Raw genomic sequence first — 27061 nt, 5'->3', positions numbered from 1 at the left:
GTGTCATTTAAACTCACACAATTTTCTCAGAGATGGCTGAACCGATTTTCGCAAACTTAGTTTCATATGAAAGGTATAACGCTCCCATAAGCTGCTATTGAATTCTTAGTTGATCCGACTTCCGGTTCCGGAGTTACGGATTGAAGAGTGCGGTCACACAGCAAATTCCCATATAAACTGGTACCACCATGATGTTCAAATGATGTAAAACATATTAAAATTGATGTAACATTACTCTAGTTTGCAGGTCTAGATCACTAATGATCAATCAAAGCAGCTTTGACCACATTGGCCACCTATGACAGTTCATGACGCCCCCGGGGAACCCGCCAAGTTCCTAAGCTTATATCACACCCATTCCCCAACGAATTCTCTACCGATTTTTACAAACTTGATTTCAAATGAAAGATACAGTAATGCCATTGACTGCTGCTGAATTTCATTCTGTTCTGACTCTTGCTTCCGGAGTTACAGGGGTGTTAGTAAGGATACACTGGAATTTCCCATATAAATCGGTACAATCGTAATACCTCAGAGGCTAAAAACTATTGAAATGGTCACCAAATTACTTCTAATCGCAGATCTAGATCACTGATTGCCAATCAAACATTCTTTGAATATATTGTCCACTATCGACGATTCCGGAAGTCCGGAATTCCGGGCATATTCCACAAATAAAGTCACATCGGTTCTTCGGTGATGACTGAACCGATTTTCTCAAACCAAGACTCAAATGGAAGGCAAAATATGCAGCTGAGTATTGCATCAGAGCCCCTCCGCCCCCCCCCCCGCCTTTCCCTTACATCTCCCTCCTTCATCACTACCGTCCCCTTGGACCACCCTCACGCCCGCATTTCCTTCATCCACCCCGTATACCAAAATAAGATGAAGGATTTCTGACGCATCCTCCACTCCCACTCTACTAACCCCCCATTCCCTCCACTTTTAAACCCATTCCACCAACATTTCAAAATATAATCACATGAAGATAACATTGAACTCATGCTGATTAAGCTAATTAAATACTATTCTTTTGCCTTTCTCGTATAGAAAGGTTACGCAATTGCTCCAAAAACCGATTTTCTAACCGAGGCCCGGAGGGCCGAGTCTCATATAACATTCGACTCAGTTCGCAGAATCGAGATCGAGATCGCAAAATATCTGTGTGTATGTATGTGTGTATGTATGTATGTATGTATGTATGTATGTATGTATGTATGTATGTATGTATGTATGTATGTATGTGTGTATGTGCGGATTTGTTAACAAAATGTCCACATCGGTTTTTTGGAGATGGCTGAACCGATTTTTACAAACTAAGATTCAAATGAAAGGTATACTATTCCCATAGGTTGCTATTGAATTTGATTTTCAACCGACATCTTGTCCCGGATTACGAGTTGAAGAGTATGGTTACAAAACAAAATTTGTTTATTTGTCCACATCGGTTTCTCGGAATTTTCTGAACCGATTTTGACAAACTTGATTTTAAATGGAAGGTCCATCAGCTGCTGTTGAATTTTGTGTGGATCCGAGTTCTGGTTCCTGAATTACAGGGTGATACGTACGATCACGCAGCAAATCTTGATTCTAACGAATTCTGCGATGAATGTAAAAAGGTGAAATTTTTGCCTTTCTCAATAGAAAGGTATTGCAATTGCTCCGAAAACCGACGTTTTAACGGAGGCCCGGAGGGCCGAGTGACATATACCATTCGATTCAGTTCGTCGAGTTCGGCAAATGTCTGTGTGTGTATGTATGTATGTGTGTATGTATGTATGTGTGTGTATGTGCGTATGCGTGTGTGTATGTTACCAAAAATGTCACTCATTTTTCTCAGAGATGGCTGAACCGATTTTGACAAACTTAGTCTCAAATAAAAGGTGCAACGTTTCCATAGGCTGCTATTGAATTTCTAATGGATCCGACTTCCGGTTCCGGAATTACAGGGTGATGAGTACGAACACGCAGAAAATGTCGATTTTAATAAATTCTGCAATGAATGCATAGAGGTGAAATTTTTTCGAAAATATGACCACAACTGCTTCGATTTGTAGTATTAGGTCACTAACATCCATTCAAAGTCTATTTGGCCACATTGGCCACCACCATCGGTTCCGGAAGCCCCGGCGGAAGTCCCCGTAAATGGCTATTTAATTTCATCCCGATCCGACTTCCGGTTCCGGAGTTATAGGTTGTGGCGTGCGATCACATAGCAAATTGTGATTCAAACCGATACTCCGATGAAAGCAAAAAACGCTTTTAATCCACCTAACAGTGTGATGAGACATTTCTTATAACTCTTATCACTCTCTTCGGATATTGTATCGTTTGAGAACATTTAGATCTTGATGCATCGCGATGTTTTTGATAACACATACTACATGGGATAGTGGCAGGACTCAGAGAATCGCTCAAATCAGCATAGGACAACATCAGTGCTAGAAATCTCAAACCAAATCAATGGGAAAGCGAAAAATGGCCCATAAAATAGACATACCAACGAATTATTGTTAATGCTCTGTTAATAAAATATCTAAATTGTGGTAGGAAAACTGAACTTTCCTAAAGGGGTTATATATTGTACTGAGCCAAAAAATTCGAATTTTTTTTTTGAATCGATTTGAAGTTTATACTTTACTCAAATTTCCAACGCGACTGAGAACTAAGAAATCAACGCTTTTTCTTGAAAACTACTAGCAGTGACACCATTCAAAGAAAATCAACAGTGAATATTTCCAGTGTTTTATATTCTAGATTGCATGATTCAGTGATCGAAACCCAAAACTTCATAAAGTATTTGAAATTATTAAATTAAAATTTGTTTTTGCTATTGAAATTGACAAAATTATAGTATCGCCCCTTTGGCGATTGTTTACATTTTCGGTCCCACCTATCAGCATTGAAGTATCGCCCTTACGTTTTTTACAATAACTACAGTTATACACCACCGATTTCGTCCGGGTTTTTCAATAGCGATCATTGTTACTATTTACAGCTGGTATCAGCTTGATAATCCTAAAAAATACGAAAAAACAGTTTCGCCTCTAAACTGCTAGCAAAAAAAGTATCGCCCTGATTGTTTGCATGGAGCGTGGAGGGCGAAACTTTAAATAAACAAACAAAAATACAGTTTCGCCCGTTGTATTTTTTGCTGTAGTTTAAGAAAGCAAAATCGTAGAATCCAAATTTTTAGGTTAATTTGTTGCGCTTCAAAGCCCTCATTCGCATGTATGAAAAAAACCTTATGTTTATATTTGTAAGTATCGCCCTTTTCACAAAAAAGCGTTGAAATGGAATCGCAGATCCTGATATCACGCTATCTCTGAAGTGCATGCGTGCATAGTTCCAAATTTTACTTCGACTTCGACTTTTTCTAAAGGTGACTTTCCAGTAGTATCCTTGATTTGAATTATTATCGCTAATCCTAATGCCAAAGAACAAATAAAAACCTCTCGAAAACGAACCATTTGGGAAAATCATCATCATTACTGGAATTTTCATTTTCACGAAACTTTTCGATAACCTTTCGTCACTTGCGTTAATGCACTGGGTGCACAGTGCTCTGAAAACCTAGCGAAATCGTCTTAGGGCACCAGCGGGTCTAATTCAGAGCTATCTGCGCGGCGAGTTAAATCTGTAAAGAATACTATAAATTAATTTCTCTTCCATCATTTTCAGTTCAGCAATTCGAGAGATCGTGCTCACCGCAAGCCATGAAAAATAGACTACGTTGTGAAGCGATGGTCACTATTTATTAAAAAATCACGGTTAAATAAAAAATAAAACTATTAAAAAATTTCAAATAGTTTTTAATTTTCACAAACTTATTAGGAAAAATTGTTTAATAAGCTTACGTAATATTGTGTAGGAAAAAAGCTGAAAGTTTCAGTATTTTCTCCATCTGCAACATATAAACCCTTAAGTATACCAATTAATTGGTATACGAATTGGAATAAGTTCGCCAAATTTTGGATAAAGTCTATAAAATAACCCCTTGAAAGCTACCTAAAAATTGTTGTAGTTCGATGCAATAAAAAATCCCCAAAAATGAAATGTACCTATTAATGTGAAATAATACATACAATAAAGAATAATACATACAATAAAGACCCATTTTTATCTATCTCATGGTGTATTTTAGGCTGACAAAATGGGGACATTGACTAATTTTTTTTTATAATAAACTGAAGCTGTTAAAATATTCTTCCCGTCCCTTGATGTAGTCTGATAACTATTTCTGATTATGATGAACTTTTTATTTTTACATATTTCCATCTTCATGATAAGGAAAACATGCGCAAGAAAAGATTTACTCCAATTCAGTCTTGTTCGTCTGCTAGAGCCCATCAAACATATGTTCATATTTGGCTGATAAAATCGGGGTTTCAATGTATTATAATAGATATTCAGCATTCGAAGAAGTTTCTTGTGAACGAGTGTAGAACGACTTTGTTTCTACTTGCTTGCCAGAAATTCGGTTTGGTGAAAATCGATCATACTGTCCAAACGGCATAATTCCGAAACCGTAATTTTTGAAGTTTTAAAATTATGCAGAATTAATTTTTCAGAAAATATTAACAGAGTTCGTGTTGTCTTTAGCGAATTTGTTGAGACTTTATTATAATCATGAATATTAATCTGAGAAAATTCACCATAAATACTTCTTGGACGATATACCGTCAAAATTATTTTATCAAATGATGCGCTGTTTAACGTTTGTAAAACTCATTGAAGATACTAAACCCCCAAAATTGGCGGTTTCAAAATGATGCTATCTTAACCTTAAATTACTGTTTTTGAACATTTGACCTATACATATAATTGGTCATACAACAAAAATCAAATGCTCATCAAAATCGATCAGAACCTGCTAGAGTCGAATGGAAATCGTCATTTTTCATAAATTTCTCTCTACATTCGGAAAGTGTTATCCTCGTTATTAATCATATTACGTTTTCGTCTCAACTCGACGCATTCCAAAAAAACCTGTTTTAGGTGGGTGCAATTGTGCTTTTCTCATTTGTCCAGACTACGATTACATGGCTGGTTATGTTCAATACAATGGTGGAAATGAATATTACATGTTCAGTACGATTTGCACATACATACAACGGATCGACAGCCACGATCTTGAGATACTATGTGATACTGAAACATCGCTTGAAACCAGCGGCGGATCATGGAGAAAGATCCGGAAGGTCCAGGCCCTGCCGAACATTTTCAACTTGTTAAGAAATTTTAAACTAGTTTTAATTTTAAAGTAGCAACCCCTCACTGCATACTCCCTCCGGGCCGGTATGATTGACGATTTTTAGAGTGATTGCATAACCTTTCTATATTAGAAAGGCAAAAATGTACCAAAGTCCAAAAAAGTCAATTTTTGTCAAACATCTCAATGTTTCATGCATTTTAAAGTCATTTGGCATCAAAAATACAAATTTGATTTTGAAATTTTTCATTTCATTTGTGCAAATCGATCCAGCCATCTCTGATTAACAAAGGTTACATTTTTTTCCACATATACACATACACACACATACATACACACACAGATATTTTCCGATCTCGACGAACTCAGTCGATTGGCAAATGACACTCGGCCCTCCGGGTCGGGATTAGATTGACGAATTTTAGAGTGAATGAGAAAAGCAAAAACATTTTTAGCAAATGTTGAAAGTTATGCATTTTTTTGGTGAGCAGTTCTATGTTTCATAGACATTAAATCAATTTGAACTTCGCTTCCTATTAACTAAAGACCCTTATTACAGTACATTTCTACAAAAACAAGCTCAATTTGAAAATAAATCTGAGGATTATGATTGATTACAGAACTCTGGAATTTTCTATTGGAATGTTTCCAGGCAAGAATTTGATATTTATGCAATTAGACAACTGTGAAATCAAGACCAATAGATCAGTTACATATCAGGACCCCATTCCGACAATTTATCAAAAGTCCTCATGATGTTTACAACAACAGGTTATCAATGTACGGATCAAATAATTGTTATTGTAATATTGAATTAAATCAGTCTGCATCAATAAATTTTCAACTTCAATCCAATATTTTTTTGGGTCTGGTGGGGGGGGGGGGGGGGTTGCATGGTGTTAAACCCCAAAACTTTTTCTTGGCTACGCCGTTGCTTGGAGTTATTTATTTCGCTTTTCATTTTCCGATATGTTTCAGATCGATTCGATGGTTATAAGTTAGAAAAAATGCAGTCAGAAGGTTCGCACAAATGAACATTTTTGTACTGATAAGTTATCAAGTTCCTTCCAGACAACTTGGAAGTGTTCGGTGATTATTTCTAGCGGTTGTAGATAGAAAAATGAAATACAAAATTCGATTTGTCGAAATAATGTTTGGCTTATTTCAATGGATTATTTCAATATTGAACAATAAATAGGCGACAAAGAGTAATCCACAAACAACAAGCCATAACTTTTAAAGTATTCAAAATAGATATTTGAAGTCTTCAGTAAAGTTATTCGCAAAAGTAAGAGCTACAAAATTGCTGAAGGCATCATTTCGATATAATCACTTCCAAGAAAATTTGTGAAAATATCTCACTCATTAATCAGCAAAAGCACAATACCAAAAGAAAGGTCATATTGCCTCCATTAAATTCTCCGAAGATACTATTGACCTAAAATAAGCCGTTTTGGCGTTAATAATAGATTATATGTTTTTGGTCATATTTCTGGCAATGGGAAATGATAAAAATCTTTCGTCCGCATTTAATGTTAAATATCTCTTTTGATAATAGTCCGATTTCAACAATCTATAGCTTGTTCGAAAGGTATTCGTTAAAGCTGTCTAAAAACATATAAATTGTTAATCTGTATAGTCAATTTCGGCAGATAATTTAAAAAACCGCAAAAAACGCAATTTTTACGCATTCAAATATTCATATCTTGAAAACTAAACATCAGAATCAAAAACAAATTAATAGCGTTCATACTGTTTTTTAGTTCTTTCATTTAAAATTGGTTTGGATAAGATCGGTTCAGCCATTACTTAGAAACACGAATGAGAATTTGTCCGTTACATACACACACACACAGACATTGTCCCAAATCGTCGAGCTGAGTCGATTGGTATATAAGACTCGGCCCTCCGGGCCTCGGAAAAAATCTTGAAAGTTTGAGCGAATTCTATACATTTCTTTTATAAGAAATGTAAAAAGGTAAAAATTTCGCTAAAATGTCTCTCAAACAACTTAAATTTGCTGTTCTAGGTCACCGACGGCCAACCAAACTTTCGTTTACTACATTGACCACGATAGACGGTTCCGGAAGTGCTCGGGAAAAGCGGCCATCTTTCGAAATTTACGAACTCACATCAGTTTCCCGGAAATGGTTGGGCCGATTTTCACAAACTTAGTCCCAAATGATAGCTATAATATCCCCAAAGATGTTTATAAAATTTCGTACGGATCGCTTATATGGGGCCGGAAATATAGACTAAATCGTCCGGTCACATATGAAATTCCCATATAAGCCGGAGCTCAAATTTTTTTTTCAAAGGGGGGACCCCATGAAATTTCAGAAATCGAATTCGTATTTTTGATGCCAAACATCTTTAAAATGCATGAAACGTCGAGATTTTATGTTATCCCGAAAAAAATTTTCAGTTCAATATTACCGTGGCTGTTTTTTCTTCTTCAAAATTTTAGAACTCGAATAATGATTTATTTTCCTGTAAATAGTTGTCATGTGATGTACAATAATAAAATGTAATATATGCATTTAAAAGCTTTTAATGAATATAAACAACGCACACATTCTCGTGATTCATGATTGAGAAAGGCACAATTGCACCGCTAGGTGGATTAAAATAGGTTTTTTTAGATTCATGTGGAACCCAAATATCAAGCTTCTTCATGAGTCCAAGACGTTTTATATGATCGTTATTTGTTGATTTGGGTACTTTTAATCTTTCTCCAATTTCTCTAACACTTACATGACGATCCGATTCAATTACGGCCTTAATTTGATCATCAACTTCAGATGATCGTCCTGAACGTTGTCCATCTTTGAGTGAAAAATCTCCTGACCGGAATTTGGCAAACCATTACTGACAAGCGCGTGCAGTTACCGCTTCAACTCCGTACACTTCACATATATCTTTATAAGCATCGACTGCTTTTTCTCCTTTACGGGAATAAAATAGCATAATATGACGATAATGCTAGTTTCTGCACTCCATATTAAAATAAATGCTAAACAAACAACTGTAAACAAAATTACGCGCAGTTGTTTTCTGAAGCAAGCTAACAACGAGAGTAACATACGTTGTGCGTATGTGAAAAGGAAAAAATATGAGAATGGCAGAAGCCATTTGAAATATGCTTCAATCCATCTAACGCTGAGTAGTGAAATTAATTCTCGGACAACCCTATATTAGCATGCAAAAAATGTTTTTCGTGCAGCAGGCCACAATACCTAACTTAAAATTAGTTTTTTGCGTTTCGGATTCCTCATCAGTAACTAGCACCAGTCTTTGGGCTAGTTAGATGATAAATCTAAACAAGCCGAAAAACTATTTTGGATTCTGCATTCTCATCAGCAAACCAGAGCTTCTGTGCTGGGCGTTAATCATATCATAAGTTTTCACAACGATCTCGCTTGGTAACGGTAATTCAGCAATATGATTGCTCAATAACTATTTGCAGCAATCCTGCTTAAAACCCTTTTTAAAGATGGGACAAACTACTTACTCCATCCAATCTTCCAGTAAAATCTGTTTCTCCAAGATCTTTAAAACCACCTAGCGGAGTATTCTACACATCGCCTCTCTTCCGTGTTTTAGCAGCTCACATGGCAGTTGATCATTGCCAGCGGCTTTATCAGTCCTCAACCCGCCGATCACCTCATGAATCTTCGGTAGATCTTGCGCTGGGAATCTGTCGTCGGCTGCGCATGTCCCCAGACTGATTCTTGCGATACTCTCGTCGTCTACTGCTATTTCGATGTTCATCATAATACACTTATCGCTCAGCTCGCACTCGGTCGTGAGAAGGTCTCCATTAGTATCTCTTCATATGTCAGCCTGTGGCACATAGCCTTTGCTTGAGCGATTTACCTACTCGTAGAATTTTCATAACTACATACAGATGCTCCATCGCCTATCTGCCTGTAGGTGATTTCGAATCTATATTCGGACTGTGGAAGGTGCGCACATTTGTGATGTTGGAGAAAATTTTTCCGTTCATTAGAACGTGGTCGATTTGGTTATAAATTTGTTAATCAGGTGATCTCAGGGGTGAAGTTCATGTCGCTGATGAGGAGCTTCACTTTCTGCCGCGGGCTCCAAATGCGCGTAAAAGGTATCTTTCTCCTTCTCGGGTTACGCTTCGTGAGGGCAGTGCACGTTAACGATGCTGTAGTTGTAGAAAACGCCTTTGATCCACACACCTTCTTTCTCTGATCGACTGGTAATTGATTACGTGTTGGTGCATCTTGCCCAGCACTACAAATCTGATTCCCAACTTGTTTGTTGTGCCGTGGCTCTAGTAGAATGTAACCGCGCGATGTCCGCTTTTCCACACATTCTGTCCTGCCAAGCAAAGTTACTACAATGCTACGTCTTTGAAGTTGCGAGTTTTCAGCTCATTGTGTAGGATTCGTTCGAACCCAGGGAAGCAAAAAGACTTACAGTTCGATGTGCCAAGTTTTCAATCGTAGTCCTTTTTTCGTTACGTGGGCTTTGATCGATTATTCCGATCCGCCTTGTCCTCCTGATTCTTCGTAACGTGGTGTTTTCCGGGCGGCTTGTTGGGTTTGACACAACCTCCTGTCTCCTCGGACAGCCGCGCGGGGTTTCTTTGCCACCTCACGTATTCAGTTCTGTCTACGGAAGGGTTATAGCGCACATGCCCACTCGCACCTTCTCATTTCGCTTCTACTGCAGAAGACGGTAGTACCCAGTCGTTTCCGGGATACAGATTAAATGTCATCAATAGACGCACTAGAAAGCATGAGATAGGAGCTTGTGAACATTGGGAAGTATTCACCAGTTGATGACCAACCTTCGAAGTTGATGGTTTCGAAATTTTTTGATGTTGACCGTAAGATATATTCCATTTTAAAACTCTATGAAGATATTGAAGGTATTCTTTTTTTTTTCTTATTTTTAGAATGGAATGGTAACCGCTGAACTGTTTTTGTTTGTGAACTTTCAATATTTTATCAAATCAACGATTTTTGTCGACCACCTCCCCCCCCCCCCCAAGCAAATTTAAATCAATTAATTCATCCAAAACAAAAGCCTTATTCATACAGAAGTGTAAAATTCTTCTTGATTCACTATGTTCATATTTGAACAATTCACCAATCCAGTTTGTAGATCGTATAGAGAGACTCGGTGTCATTTTAACATCACGACTAGAATGGGATGCTCCTATAAACATACAGTGCGAAAAAATTTATGGAACTCTCAAACGTTTATGCTTGGCTACTGGACACCTTGACGTTCAAACTAAATTGAATTTGTTCAAAACTCTAATACTACCGCATTTTTTTAATGTAGATGTTTTCTACAGCAATGCAACTGTACAAACTGAGGGTAGCCTTGAATTCGAATGTTCGATACATATATAATCTTTTAAGATATTCAAGAGTATTGCATCTTCAATTATCACTACTTTGTTGTAGTTTTTCGAAATTCTATATTTTTCGCTCATGTGTCACGTTATTCGGAATCATAAATACACAAAAAACCCCACGAAAAGATGAGACCTCTACACAGTAACAAATAAAAATAAAATTATCTTTCTTATTTTCACTTACAGTGATAACACAATGCACACAGTGCCACCTAGCGGTGAAAATGCGAGCTAGTGGGTTTTCTCCATGTAAATTGTTGAAAAATCCCATATAAACTTCAAGCACGTTGGTCCGGTAGCTATACATGTCCGATTTGCTTCAAATTTGGTGCAAGTACTCATGGTGGGATTAGGAATCGACTCAGTGGTAAGCCGATTGAGTTTTTAAAAATTCATCATTTTTCTGGGCAGTCTAATGGAATGGTCTGCCTGTAGTAATTATGACTTGTAGAACCAAAAGCAAATTTAAACTAGAATTTCTAGCCAAATTAAATTCAACCTAATCATACTATTACTACCATAGCTATTTTCCGATTGAGAGTAACGAACATTATTACGAATAAATAAATAAATAAATAAACAAATAAAAAAATAAATAAATAAATAAATAAATAAATAAATAAATAAATAAATAAATAAATAAATAAATAAATAAATAAATAAATAAATAAATAAATAAATAAATAAATAAATAAATAAATAAATAAATAAATAAATGAATAAATAAATAAATAAATAAATAAATAAATAAATAAACAATTAAATAAATGAATAAATAAATAAACAAATAAATAATTCGAGTACGAAAGATACGACATGACCTGACAATAAATAAGAAAAGTAAATCTATAAGTGCTATAATTATCAGTATGAAGGTCGACTTGTATATTGAAGCGAAAAAATTTTTTTTAACCATTAACTAATCTCCGGTCTGGATGAAATAAAGCACTCCGATGGAAACCACATAGCATGCATCATGCAGTAAACAAATAACATTAGGTTGCCCGGGTGGGACGGTTTACCAGCTATATACGATCGAACCGGTGTTCCAAAAGTGATTTGATTACATGCCGCTACGGGTTTACCACCGACCCTGTAAACTATGTTGTTAAATGTTTCGGCGAGGAAAAAGTAAACCGAAAACAATTTAACAAAACCCGACAAAAACATCGGTCCAGTATTTCGAAAGCTGAGAAGAACGACAGCCCCAATTTAAGGCAGCCCATGCGCCTATCTGGATTGAATTTTTTTTAACCAATGCCAAGCATCTGGACTGCTCGACGATCAGTTGGTAGATTCTCCTATTTTTTATAGATTTAAAACATGATATTGGCTCCTAATATCAGAGCTTGTTATTCGTATAAATCTTATCAACATGGGGAAATTTTCAAATATTTTAAACACACACAAAATGTTGTTCAAAATCTGATGTTCGGTTTAAAGTAAGACAATCATTCGAATTCCAGATAGGCTCCCCTTCGACTTCACCCATTATTACCTGTATGATTGCTACACATTATCAAATTAGTAAACTTGATATTGAAATCCCATGCATGATATTAAAATTGACAGTGAAAAACACCTCCAATTCAGCCCCAGCGGCAGAGTGAATTAAGTAATTTAGCAATTATAGTACCGGCGACTCGGTGGCCACATATAGCCGTCTATTGCAAAGTTTGATTGAAGCGTGTCGTTGTCGTCGTCGTCGGTCGGAGCAATGTCCGCATAAGCAGGGAGCGTGGTTTATTGCGTGGAATAATCAATCAGACCTTCACCGGTCAGCCCAAATTCGAAGGGACTAGTACTGATTAGCAGCAGCGGATGGAACCGCGGCACTCAAAGGCGGGATTTCCAATGTTTCAAAGACAGCGCGCTCTTTGCTTTGGATATGGGGAGGATTTGTTATATGCGTATATGATGTAATGACAGGTGGATAAATTGATCTGTTATGGTAACAGTATGACAGTTTTTCTTTCATATTATGTCCACATATTCTATCGTGTTTGTTTCAGTGACATAGAAACATTGACCCTTTTAGTGTGTTATGAAATTTGTTTTGGTAGCAAGTTTTTGGAAAGAAATCAATAATTGTCGATGGAAACATTAATTATATAAATAATTTGAAAGTGTTACATCCAATCCAGAAAATCATTCCAACTTACCTTTCATAACGTATACAAACGTGATCGTCACTTGCATAAGATCCTTTTGCAAACTGAACAATTAGGCCGAGCACCGTCCACTGTAAAATCGTTGATAAACTGGTTCCGCGGATCGCTCGGATCATGATTACGATAATGATGCTGATAATCGTTGTCACATTGCTTCTTTCATATTGACAGTGTAACAACGTCTTTTCACTCGGTGTTTTTTCTTTTTGAACGAATTCACTCAAATTACTATCCTGCACTTGAGGCACTATTTTTTTCGACGCAATCAATAATAGTAATAATATCACTTAACTGTTCCACTATCTGAAACGGTCGATTGCACAACCTTTCGCTAATTCAGTTCTCATCGCTACTGTACATTGAAAACACCTACTCAGAATTTCACTTTCATCCTGCACCGTAAGTAACTGATCGTGAACTAAACTAGCAGCGACGAGGATATAAAACGACAGATCCCAGATTTGTCGACAGTTTGTTGTGTCGCTAATCTTGAACTCGTTGATTCCGATATACATACACTTGATCTTTCAGCGCAGTTGCTGAATTCCTCCCGTCTGTCGCCCCTGGAGGTCACTGTCATGTGTCGCTTTATTACTCATGTGACATGCAATTCTAGTAGACACAGTCATAAGCTGCATCCGAGCATCAGTCATGCACCGGCTCGAGCATCACTTAATCAGCCTCCAACCGTTCGCTACTTATGGTCATCCCGTGAGATTCTGTCGTTCTGTAGCGTGCGTTTCGCCAAGCGGGACTCAAACTAATGACGCAGCAAGCAGTGGTGGAAAGTGCGGTTACGCGGCGATTGCTCGTTAGCCGCTTAAAACTAAAGGCAGTCATCAGGAAGTCGACTTGGGAGACACCGAAACTGGAAGGAGATGTTCATTCTAGAGGACCGAATGGATTGACGGGGTTTTTTTTTCTGAGCTCACTGCTGCTCCGGTAGTTGCCGTCTCGAGATTTAATAAATTGAGCCAGATTGGCGGTGATATGCGAGAGTCGTAAATATGTGATTATTAGATTTAGTTGTTGCGTATTTATAAAACGGGGTGCGTGATTGAGTATGCGTTTCCTGGCAAACGGCAATGAACTCGTACACAGCAATGTAGAACTATAAAGTAATGAAATTTATGGCAAAACTATTCCGAGTTTGACATCTAGTTTTAAGACAACATTAATGAGCATGTCTTGTCCGAGGAGATTTGCGACAGCCGTCAAATTGTTATCAAAACGCGTTTTGAGATCGCCCATGCAGTCAATCTATGATTAAAGTTAAACTCAATCTATCCAGCTGTAAGCTGATGACGATGACTTGTCGACTTAAGCAAAGTCTAGAATGAAACAATTTCTGAATATGCATCGAATCAACAAGCTAATTTAATTCAACGAAAGCCTAAAAATATTCACTGTGACCACTAACTTACATACGGCTAGAAATCTACTTAACGCAAACAAAATGCCACTTTTCACAAGATCAAATCACCCGCCACTGATACAAATATGTCTGCACGAACAGATACGCTGCAATTATCACCGCTGCATTCAGCTGCAGCCGTACTCCCGCATTGTAGAAACCACCAAAGACCTGCAGGTTGGCCGTTTCGATGCTGTGCTTACAATAGTCCCCATCGTAGATCCAGCCGACGAATTCGTTCGTGCGGAGATTCTCGTTTCGCAGCCACTCTTCCAGGGGTCTGAAGTACTCCCGCAGTGCCGTCCCGTCCAGCCGGCCCTCGCCGATTACCTCCTGCAGTACCTGTTGCCACGGTTCAGATGCGCCGCGCTCCATAAGTTGTCTGCGGAAAAGGGAACGGGAGGGATAGAAGAAAATGCATACATTAGCCTCGATGGTTCTGATGGTGCTAAGTCAAATGAGAAAATGGAGTTGCGATAGATCATGTTTCATGGTATAAAATAGACTTCGACCGGCTAGCAATGAATGGATGATGAAATGGTCGCAACTTGTTGATGTTGTGGAGTTTGACCGGACCGTTTTATGCCGCGGGGACCGTCGCTGCTGGTTGCGTAATTCTGAACTGCAAACCCATCACTCGAAGAAGTACCCCCCAAGTGGGCTGCCGTCGCGTCGTTTGCAGCGTGTTGATGATGAAGAAATTGTCTTCTTTCATCGGGGATGTTCAACAAAAGAACACTTCTTGATGAAATTTAAAATTATTGTGACAATGATAGGCACATTACAAAGTTTTCTTTAAATAAAACAATTACCTAATAGAGCAATTTATCCAATTTATCACTCATGATAATATGAACATTCCCATATGTTATAGTATAAATGGAATCGATGAGAATCACGGCTGCGTTGAAGGACGACAAGCGGCAAAACATTTTCAATCAATAGTGGTCATATTTTTTCTCTGCTTCTGTACAACTTCAAATTTGAAGTCATTTCTGTGCTCTGATGACACTCTTCTTGGTTTTGCACTGCAACGGCACCGTTGCGCTGACAGTTTTTGCAGCGGACGGATCGGACGGTGCACTTTTAGCGGATGCCGTCCAATTGGTATGCAGTGCGAATTTCATATAGCTTGTCTGCGAACGACGGCAGATTATGAGTGATATGCGGGAGCGCGTGGCATTAGTAGTTAGGTTGAATGATTCATTTATGTTACAAAAGAGTATTGAATAAAGCTTTATTGTTATTGGAGATTTAAATGGATAAAACATGAACTATTTAAAAAAATTAGTGTTCGGCGTAGTTGCGGTAATTGCGGCTGTAGAGCATTAACTAAATTCACACAAATCGAGTGATTTTTATTTCTAAATAACAGACAAGACGGTCCGTTATGCTGTAAGAACACAAAGTCAAAACACATAACTCTACTTTATTCGCAAACGGTTGCTAAATCAATTAACGCACATTATGCAGTAAAAATAGACACTCAACAACGATTGCGCCTAGTTCCTCTAAATCAACAACCAGCACCACGAACAAAAAACAAAAACGCTGAAGAAGATAGTTCAAGAAGAAGAACAAGAACAAGAAACAATCAAGAACCTCTTGATTCCACCTTCTTTGCACTCGCAAAGAAGGTTGAATCTGACATAAAAATCTTGATAAATTTATTGCTCATTATTAATAACTGATGAAGTTTGATGCCACGTGAACGACGAACGGTGAACGCCATTACAATTCAGATAACGCACAGTGGTGGATTCTCTAAAACAAAATTTTGGAAATTGTTTTAATTAACTTGCAAAAGTATATTTCAAAGTTTTGGGCGTTTTTGCTATCAGTTTTTGAAAGTTCAAATTCGCGATTTCATAAAGGCTGATAATTTTATTTAAATATGAGTGGTAAAGAACATTTGGCTCGAGCTCTCTTAGATAGTGGCTCACAATGCAGTCCGATGAGTGACCGCCTCGGAATAGCTCGGTATCGTATTAATCAACCCATTCTCGGTGTTGGTGAATCTCAAATTCGTGTAATTTGTTCAGCATCGTCCGAAGTCAGATCAAGAGAGAGAGCGAATATTCCTTTCCTCTCAATTGCTTGGTACTCAAAAAGATTACAGCCGATCTCCGGGTGTGACCATCCCTACTACCAACTGGAACATATCAAAACACTTTACTCCTGCGGATCTAGAATTCAATGTGTCACGGAAGGTAGCTTTAAGCACTATTTACAACTATCCGATCCATTTCCGTGCCGGTTCAGTACCATGCACGGACACCAATAAGGCTTGCTGCATTAAATCAAAAAGTGTATTAATGCTAATACCGGTGATCTTTATATGATAATCATCGGCGAAAGTATAGATCCGAATTCCAAGCTTATTAAGTTTCCTCAACAAGCCATCGGCGACAAAGGATTCATAGAAGTGGTGACAGCATACCGCCTTGAGGACATCCGCAGACACATAGTTTCCTTATCTCTACTTATCTTAAGGATAAGCACAGATATTAATTGATAAGCATTGTGTGTATCCGGTTCGTGGTATATGTAGGTACTCGTGCAGCTTCCAAAATGGAAAAAAGCAGCTTTAATATCAAGAAAAACTCCTAAGCATGATTGCTTTTGCGAAATAGCTTTTTCAATTTTGTTCAATGTTGAATGTTTTAATCTACCTAGTGGTGCAATATTATCTTTCTCATTCATGAACAGTAGGATTACTTGGTAAGTTATAATCGATATATGTTCATTAAATTTTTAGAATACATGGAACCAATATAAACAAATCAAAATCTATATTGGAGTTTGGAAAATACTGCTAAAAAAAGAATCATGAATGATTGAGGTCAACTTTGAGACTGAGATTCTGCAAATCGAGATAATTATTCCAGATGAACCGGTGAGACTGTAATATTGGAATACGCCCAAAACCAGAAACGAAGCCGAATTGTTGCGGACAAATACTTCTCGTGCGCAAATCGTACGTGTTGTCCCAGTTGCTTCGCATCTGGCAACCCATCTCTGGTGATGAAAATGACTGACAGCAAAATAGATCATCGTAGGACCTAGCCTAACACCTAACTCCCACATTTCACCACACACCCCTAACAATGCCCATGTTAAAATTCCAGAATACCTATCGTACATAAAATAGGCTATCGATTTTCAGAGTGATTGCATAACATCCCTGAGAAAAGCAAAAATTGCATTTGATATTACACCAGTTGATTTTTCCATATTAATTCTTCACAAGGTTTAACAGGTTGGCAAACGAAATTTTGTCTTGCTGAATTCTCGCAATTTGCCATAACTTCAACGCAATAAACTTTTGCAGTTCTTTTGCGAAGGGTAGAGTTGGATTTTTCATTAAAATTTACAGAAGTCCTTTTTAAGAAATAGTATTGATTTTATGCATTTTAAAGATATTTGGCATCAAAAATACAAATTCTTTTCCTGAAATTGCATGTAGGGGAGACCAAGGAGGGTTGAAACAATTTTTTTTTGTTTTTGTTAAATAAATCGACAAAAACTGTAATTCGATGATTGCTTTTTTTAATTTCTTACTTCTGTTTATGCTTTATCAAATTACATTAGAAAAACTGGTGCAAATCAATAACAAAGCATCAATATATTGATTTTTTAACAGCGTTCTCTTTGTTTCAACTCTCTTCATACCGAGGTAAGTTGAATGTGAGTTGAAATAAGTAACAAATTATTTTAAATATTATCAAGAAGTTTTATAAAGCATCAAATGTTACAATTGTTTTATTTTTATTCGTTCATACTAGGATAATTCCTTAAAATAACATGCATTTTTATCATTATTTTTCACAGTGTATATCTATGTATAAACTGACACTTGTTTTGAAAATTAATGTTAGATTTTGGTTACAAATACAGGAATTTCAGCACTTATCCCAATAGTAATAACAGTAAGATACTTCACATAACCACTAATTATCTATAACTGTAAAATAAAGAAATTTAATACCCATTTTTCATATATTTAGTTATATATTATTTTCCAACCATTTCCCCATTTTTTAAATTGGTTGATATGACCAGTTATACTATTTATGACTGCAAGTGATACCGGTTTATGAAAACGGGTAATTTGGTATCCATGTCGGTAGTATTTAGTTCATTTTGGGTTAATGTCACTTTGCCCCAAGATGCACAAGCTAATAGGAGTAAACAATTAGAACAAATGCATATTCCGTGATTTTAAATGACCTAGATCTAAAAAATTGAGAACGTTGATCACTGTTGTCTATTCAGATGGTCTAGAAGAAAGGCTTGATCCACAATTTACAATTTATACATCGCAAAGATAGAAATAAACGCATACAATTCATAAATGCTAACACTTTCACTGCGTAATAGTGATATTTTCATGATCGAACATCACTTAATATCCTCTTTATACCAATTTGAAGAAAATAACGCAATTTACTTTTGCTCCTTTTTTGTAGTTTGTTTACCGTAAATACTCAACCACTCATTTAACGTAGTTGGCATGTATCGGAGGGTTTGTAGATACGATATAAATAAAACAAATGCATAATTGTTTTACCCCTAACGGTATTGTTTCGCTAGTAATGGGCACTGTTTCAACTCTTCTCTGTTTCAAATCTCCTCGGTTTCCCCTACCCCTCTTGGCAAGTTTGACCTTTAAATTAATATCCACAAATTGACGCCAAAAGTCGAATGGTATACAAGATTTGGTTATCCGAACCTCGAGAAGGAGGTCAAATATTGAACAGCTATATAACCTTCCTTTATGAGAAATTTTATATGAGAATATGAGAATCACAAAAAGGCACATACAAGTAGATTTTCATAAAAATTGTATTTTTGAGATTACATATGATCTCGTAATTTCATGCATTTGAAAAACATTTGGAATTGAAAACCATAATTTGATTTCCGAATTACTTTCTACTAATATCCCTCTCCCTATGTAGAGTATCAATTTATATGGGAATTTGAATAATGTTCTCATGACCAGAATATAAGGTTCAGGTTACATGGGAAATTCACGTGTGGTCGAACTTTTTAATTCGTAACACCGGACTTAGTACTTCGATCCAAATGAAATTAGGTTGCTATCAATGGGGTTGATTTGAGAGTTGAAGCAGCCATCTTTGTGAAATGGGCTTGATTTCAATTTCGGAACTTTGTCACTTCATTGGTTACTTCAGAACCTTCTACTGTGGTCTGTGTAGTCAAGAAGATTTTCATTTGCAACCAGTGATCTGAATCAATAATTAAAACAAAATAGAACCCACTTTCTTTATTGTAGATATAATGACCGACGAATGTGGTAATTTCAAGTGCAACCGATAATTTAAACCCGTAACACAGGAACCAGAATTCCGATCCGCAAGAAATTTAATAACAGTCCATTGGATTGCTGTACCCAGCTAATATTTTGATTCATTTTAATAAGTTGCAAACTAATTATCTGTACTCTTAAACGATATAAATTTATTGTACAAAATGCACAGATTCCTTCTATGTGGACGGCGTCCACTGGACGCCGTATACGTACAAATCGGTATAGTATAGGACGCTCCGGGCCTACTCTTTTCTCATTACACCCATTGCTAGAACAAATTATGGGTTCAACGAACCGATGGTAAGCATGTGCAAAATTTTCAACGAGTGCTACATGTCCTTAGACTTTAACTTGTCCCGTGTTTCCCTTAGACGTCTATACAGTGTTATTTTAAAAGCATGACCCGTAGTTTAATATATAGTTCGTAACGCTTATTGTTATTATAATATTAGATAAGGTGTGTTATTTTAGTATGTAATTTATATAGCTATAAGTAATTATGAATCATTTGGATTATGTCATATTTGTTGGTACGAAAAGACGAGGAGGTTTTGCGCCCATTTCAGAAAAAATGCTTATGTTTTCTCATCTCAAGAGGGTTTTTCCTGCTTCAATAAATAATTCTATTCTATTCTATTCTATTCTAACCCTTACACAGCCAGTATTGAAAAGCATCCTGGAAAACACTGCAGTTATTCTGTAGTGTTTTTCTTGTCAATATTAATATTTGAAGCATATTTTCGTATGTCGCAAATATTAAAACGGCCACGCCTACTGTGCAGAGTTGGGTTTGAAGGTATTTCAAAATTAGACGGCAATTAAATTATTCATTTAATGAATAATTCAATTAACGACCTATTTTGATTCTTAAAGGAGGAAGAAACGAGGACAACCGTACCGACCGTTTCATTTTAAAGGGGTTGTAATAAATTGGTGGAAGTGACTAGGCTAAAAAGGTTAATGTCACTCCTTTGATCCTTTGGGATGGGACAGAGGTATTTACACCAAAGATAAACTCAAGATAGAGTGGTCAGAGATTTCTCATGTACCATCCAAATAAGACCCTTCGTTAAACTCGGTTCATCGTCAGATTAACAGCTAAACAAATCAAAGCGAGGCTTTGGGTAACACCGCCGTGGATCTTTGCGTCGTATCTATGACAATATGTTGATGTGAATATATTACCCGATTTTTCAGCTGCTAAAAAACAAACCTTGAAGTACTTATAGCTTGATAATTATTGAATGAATAATTTGGATGTTTTTTTTTATATTTTGATTATAGAGGTTTTAACCTTAGGGTCATTCGCCTCAATTTGATTGTTATTATCACTAATGTGGAAAAAATCGAGAATATCTATTCGATTGCTATTGCTCATGTTTCATGGAATCTTGTCTCAAGGCTTCGCACTATATTTTGCATGCGAATCAAATGAAGGTTTAATTGAGCGTAAATATTTTCAATTTCAACGTACATTACCCGTTTAGGATACGAACCGATCTGCAACAGCTCTGGTTATCCCATGTCCGGAAAATTCATTCAGTTGCACTGTTTATTCAGTCTATCCAGTTATTATACTATGCATTCTGCCTCTACGTAACAATTCGACACCATGTTGACATACTGCACAAGAATTTTTCCAACTTTGTTTGAGTTGTAACCATAGCATTTTGCAGATGCTTTCAAATAATCATCGACGACTATTAATGAGGGGGCAGCAAAAGCATACTATTATTGAGTTCACCGGTTCACGGTTACTGAACCATCTTTTCGGAATGTTTTATATAGGACATAGTAATCTTGAGTTTATCTTTGTTTACACCTTGCCCTGGCAATAAGCCTAGGCTAAAGCGCCTTTACTCGCTCTCAAACCCTGAAATAAAAAAACACTTTATATATGTCTTCCTACAATTTAATTTTACTTAAACATAATGGAATTAAATTATATAAAAAATATATATATAAAGTACGTTAATTTCGCTAAGACCTCCGTTCGCGCATAGATTGGGATAGAAAAAACAAATGTTGGTAAGCGGGATCGATAATATTTCTTTTGACTCGTATGTCATTTTCGTTTTTGACACAGTTGTCATCGGAAATTCACTCATTCAAACTTGGATGTAATCAGCCTACTGCTGTTTTGCACTACACCGGTATAACACTAGGTAAAAACAAAAATACCATTACTAGAAGCAGTCAGGTGAGCTAATGTCCGGTTCACCAAACAACTGTCATTGACAATGCACAAAAATGCCTCTTTGTAACCAAACCCAAGGCCTGGAAATGTTATCCAGAAACGGAACAACCCTGACGAAACACAATGGAACGACAATGAAACTCTTGCAGAAGTCGATTTCAAAGAAATCTCGGGACTAAATTCTACAAGGCTTCGTAGCTGAAGATGTGCGCCAGTTGATGAGAGGCATCTGCAGAAAAGTTTTCGATTAAATGAGTGGTTAGAAATAAACGGAAAAGTGTCATACAAGGATAACATAAAACGCTCTCACCAGTATGCTGCTTTGAATTGATATTAACTTGAGTTCTTCATTGCTAATTCATTGCTTCATGTTGGCTAAAGGCTTATCCTATTGACGGAGTTACACAATGGCCCCATTCCGGCCTCCATAGTCTGATCCCGCAGATGGAAACCGCTTCGCACTTCATTGATGCATCCTCCTTTTAAAGCGGGTCCTTCCTGCAGCGAATAAGCAACAGGACCGAAACTTTTGTTTGTTTGGTACACACATCCACACTCTGACCTAATTTTAATTACTAAACAACTCATTGCCGATGAGAAAATCTGTCTCAAAATACAGATTGCAATCAATGAAAACTTGGCACAAAAATCCCCTATTCTTAAGAAAAACTACGCACGAAAAAAATTGACGTCCGTGTTCACACGGCGCCTACTTCGCGAGTCCGGGTTTTTCCTGCTCCAATAAATAAATAAATAGATAAATAGTAAAACTATTTGACTTACGAAGAAATTTGATTTGGGTTTGTATATAATCAACTTTACAATAACACATGAAGATTTATACAACTAAATATCCTCAATGATTTATAAATCTTAGTGAGTTGCATTCAGATAGTTTGTGGTAGCAAGGAGTATTTTTTTAAATAAATATCATAAAAATAAAAAATCAAGATGAAATTTCCATAATTCCTGCTATACTATACTACTGGATGTTTCATAAGTTGAAGTTAATATTTTCTGAATATCAATTATTAAAATCACCTGCTACCAGTTACTGCCAGTTTCGATCCTGAGATCTTCGTATTGCCAGCTTAGCCGCTATGTACTCATCAATCTATACGCTTTCGAACCACGTCTATATTTGATCATTTTTATCTCTTTGTGATTACGATTTAGAAATAATATTCCAATCTAAATATGGTACTTGAATGTACTAAACCATTATATGGAATTTAATAGGTAGTATTTCGCTTAATGATTTTGTTGCAAAGTTCATGCGATTTGCCATGACACAAATGCAATTTCTAAACGGTCGACTATATATCAAACAAGAATCAAAATCATTTTTTTCCACAAATGCCCCCGAAAAGAAATTTACTGTAATTCCATTTTTTGTATATAAATGCCACCACTAATTGATTGTAAAATTTACTTATCGTGATATTTTCAATTCAATTTTTATTTTATAACCCTCCGGAAGCCGCTGATGCTCGAAGACGATTTCGCTAGAGTTTCTGAACATGGTGTATTCAGTAAAATAGTATGTACGACTGCTGATGGGACAGTAAGGGAAAGCTACTTCAATTTATTTTTAGCACTCTACACTCTTTAGTACCGAAACATCTGATTGCTTAAAATTTACTTTATATTGGCTCTATCATGACTAAAAATAATGGTGTGGATATTAGAAAAGATTAGCAATAATCAAACATTTATGGCTGATCGATATACGTATGTACAAAGGGATTTAAGTCTATCGTTGCATCTCTAGCGAAGATAACACTTGGGCTCACGTAAATGCTCTTAGGTTTTTGATTTTTCTATACCCGTTTAATAACAACCGACATGCTTTTCACAAGCCATATGTTCTTAATAAGTAATGCGTACATCCATTATTGCGTACACATTCAACTCTGCTAAACAGAGAATTTGTGAAGTGTTATAAAGAGATGACCATTTTTATCAACAGCTTTGCAGTTTAATCCAATTTCAAATTGATTCATATACAATGTTTCCAAACTGTTATAAATATGCTGGATTTACAATTTTGTTTTAAATTGGAGTGCACTCATAAATAATATTAAGTTAACATTGCATTTCGATCTTAGATTTGCATTTTATGTGAACTTTGTACAATAGAACATAATTTTTGCGTGCACTATTTCTAATTTTGATTTAGTCTGTCATTATTTGTAATTTATTTTAATCTTTCATATACGATTGCTGGTTTGCTGGATAACTTTCATTTGAGACTAATTTTGTCAAAAGCAAGTAAAACATATCTGAGAAGCACATGTGAATTTAATTCAGGAACCTGCTCTTTCCCCGAAGCTTCCTTGGATAATATTGATAAAGTGAGTTTGATTGGGCACCAGTGAGATGAAGTTATATATCAAAGCAGTTTAGAACATATTGCAACATACAATTCAATTATACAAAATAATTTAGTTAACATTGTGGTATCAGTTACAGCTTTCATTTGAGCCTACACACCTAGAAAAAATCTTGTAAATTTACGTCTCCTGACCCTGACATATACGAGCATCAAAAATGACTTAGTTTTACGTTTGGTTTTAATTTTACATGACGTTGATTTTTGTAAATCGTGTAATTTTACTCAACATATGGCGTTTGTTTTCAATGGCAGTAAGTGTAATTTTATGTCATTGGGCATGTAAAGTATATATTTCATGTATAATTAAACGGAACACGGTAATGTTTCGTCATTTCGAGAATTACGGGTTGTTAAATTGTGTCATGTTTGCAATTACGTCAATGATAAAATTCATAATTTTTTGGTGTGTACCATTACTTAAAGTGACCTAGCCATCTATGAGCAAAGTGAGTGATATTATTTGATACATACACACGCATACATACATTTTCCGACCGCGGCAAGCAGAGTTGAATTGTACATAAAACTCTGCCGTACGGCCCTCGGTTAACAAATCGATTTTTGGAGCGATTGCAAAACGTTATGAGAAAACCAAAAACATTTTAAAGTCATTATTTTTAAAGTATACTTCGACGGTTAATTTATTCACTGCCACCAAAAATTACTAATTTTACCAACTACTTTCAAAATTCACCTCGCCGTTTTTTTCTAGACCAAATAATAACGTAGATATGAGCAAAAATGTGTAAGTGATTTTAAGTAAAAATTCTCATTATACTCAACCAATCATCGTAATAATTGAGGGATTAATACAGAATAGATAGAAGAATCGATTCTCGTTTTAGAATTATTTTCACTATTTATAATTTTGCAAGATATTAAATCTCAAATTTTAAAAATCGGGTTTCTCGAAAAGTGCTAAATGGCGCTTGTAATAAGATAGTACAATAGTGACTTCCAAGATGTGATTTATGATTAATCAATTATTTTCAATCGAAGTGACTTCCCTTTAGTAAGTAATGAAGTTATCGCTTGCCAAGTCAGGGTCGAAGACGGTTTAGTAATATCGCAGAACTCGAACCGAAGTAATTTTCTTGGGATGCTCTAATTCTACCAAGTTTCAAATTTTTATCGATCACTTTGAACAAACTTGTGAAATTCCATAAAAGTTGTACGAAAAAAAATGTAATTCCCATATAAAACTCCAATCGCTTCAGGACACGTGTTAATATGGTCCAATTTCGTTCAAATTTCGCCAATTTTTGTATTGATAACTTGATTAATTTTTTGACCGGCGATGGACAAAATTCTAACATCGCAAAAATAACTGCCACCCTAATCCATATGGATTTTTTAATTGCCAGCTGATCGAAAATGTTAGTTGTATCATGATGCTGTCATGTAAAATTTGATGCTTCATATCATACTATCCAGTACTTCAAGAATACCCTGTTTACATTACTATAGCGTAGAATGATACTATTTAGTAGTTTTTCATGCCCAAAATAAACATCATCACCACTAACATTTTAATTGAGTAATAAGACACTCACTTTGAAATATTGCACTAAAGCAAACTGCGCACGAGTAAAGATACAGATTAATCGTCCACGTGGATAGTCAATGCTTCCCCCAAGAATGTTTCCACATGCTCACCGACAGGCAACAATACTTACTTGAGAATATTTCCCGCCGCCGGTTGGCGATAAATGTCGCACTTGTGTAGCGGTTTATTCGGGTCGAGTGGATCGTACTGCCGCGAGGCCGTACACATTGCGCGGTGGATCTGAAACTGGAGTACGTTGGAGAAGAAGTATCTGAAAATGAGCAAAACAGTAAGAAAACAAGAAAAAGTTAGCCATATGCAAATGGTAGGTTTTTATGGGCTGTGAAGCATAATATCGTACCAAACAACTCGACAAGATTGTAAACAACGACGCTGCCGCGGAATTTCTCAACTTGCGTCGTCGCTCTTATTTAGCAACTATTAGCGCTATATTTTTTGCACTCATTCACACAGATGCCGTACCGCCGACACTTTGGTTTGGGTACCAAAAACGCACTACACAAATTGGCTAGAGTTTTTAGACAAATCTTGCAATAGTAAATAATAGGATACAGTGCGATGAGAACAGAATCAACCAGCGACGACTGCGTGTAGATACAGTAGCGATTCAAACTTCGTGCACCACGAACTAGATCGTAGTTCACGCTATTAGCAAGATAAGTTTTGACCATGAAAATCATTTTCAGTCACTATAATAGTTGATCAAATCGAATAGCCACTGTTTGGTTATTTGGTATCAACGATGGATGTGTACAAATCGACATGCACACCCCTTTAATTGAAACTTTTTTGCTTCTCTCGGAAATATGTAAGTAGCTATTGGCATCTGAGAACCCTTGCTGCGTTAAGTGCCGACAAAACGTACACAGACTACTGGGCCCCAATAGAGATGAAGAGATTTGTAGTAAGATAGATCGTTTGGACGAGCATAAATCAAAGCGCAAAGATCTCTAGTTTAATGCGGTCATATGCACATATGCATAGAAGCATAAATGTACCAACAATTTAGTACCTGGCCAAACTAGCAACAGTTGCTTTAGCAGATAATGATAGACTTCTGCCAACGTATCTTATACTTACCGACTGACTAACTAAATGACGGACTCTGATTGATGGGTGACTGCGGGAAAAGCGTTTTCCGTTGAAATTTCGAACAGGCTTAACGCAGTTAGCTGAAATGTTTTCTTAATTTTAGTCCGACCGATGTGGGTGAACTGAAATCAGCTGGTATGGGAGCGTGTCGCTGCTATTGGGTAACGTTCAATGGCGTCCAGCTATTAGATAGTATCAGTGATTATTGTCGGGAATTGATTTGAATGTACGATTTTCCGCCTTTCTCGTAGCGTAGTTGTGTAACAGTTTCACTCTTTTT

At 36.5% G+C, this 27061-nt stretch overlaps 2 protein-coding genes across 2 annotated transcripts in view; one reads left to right on the top strand and one right to left on the bottom strand.

The window, feature by feature from the left end:
• Positions 1–27061, top strand: part of LOC131682866 (angiotensin-converting enzyme-like) — a 92520-nt gene that overhangs the window by 16982 nt on the left and 48477 nt on the right. The window lies entirely within an intron of this gene.
• On the bottom strand, positions 14141–26160 carry LOC131682865 (angiotensin-converting enzyme-like). Its single transcript, XM_058964634.1, has 3 exons — positions 26030–26160; positions 25799–25939; positions 14141–14577 (listed from the first exon to the last, which is right to left on the bottom strand). Exons 2-3 carry the CDS (start codon positions 25894–25896, stop codon positions 14256–14258), a joined length of 420 nt encoding a protein of 139 aa, XP_058820617.1. The 5' UTR covers positions 25897–25939; positions 26030–26160; the 3' UTR covers positions 14141–14255.

The sequence above is a fragment of the Topomyia yanbarensis genome, chromosome 2 (assembly GCF_030247195.1).
Source record: "Topomyia yanbarensis strain Yona2022 chromosome 2, ASM3024719v1, whole genome shotgun sequence".
NCBI classification, from domain to species: domain Eukaryota; kingdom Metazoa; phylum Arthropoda; class Insecta; order Diptera; family Culicidae; genus Topomyia; species Topomyia yanbarensis.
The sequence above is the reverse complement of the archived record's forward strand: the minus strand, read 5'-3'. Positions and strand labels throughout refer to the sequence as shown.

Excerpts from the sequence above, each read along its gene's own strand:
- LOC131682865 (XM_058964634.1), bottom strand. The coding sequence starts at position 25,896 with ATGTGTACGGCCTCGCGGCAGTACGATCCACTCGACCCGAATAAACCG. Across the intron at positions 14,578-25,798 it reads GCGGCGGGAAATATTCTCAA|ACAACTTATGGAGCGCGGCG; the intron begins GTAAGTATTGTT and ends CCTTTTCCGCAG.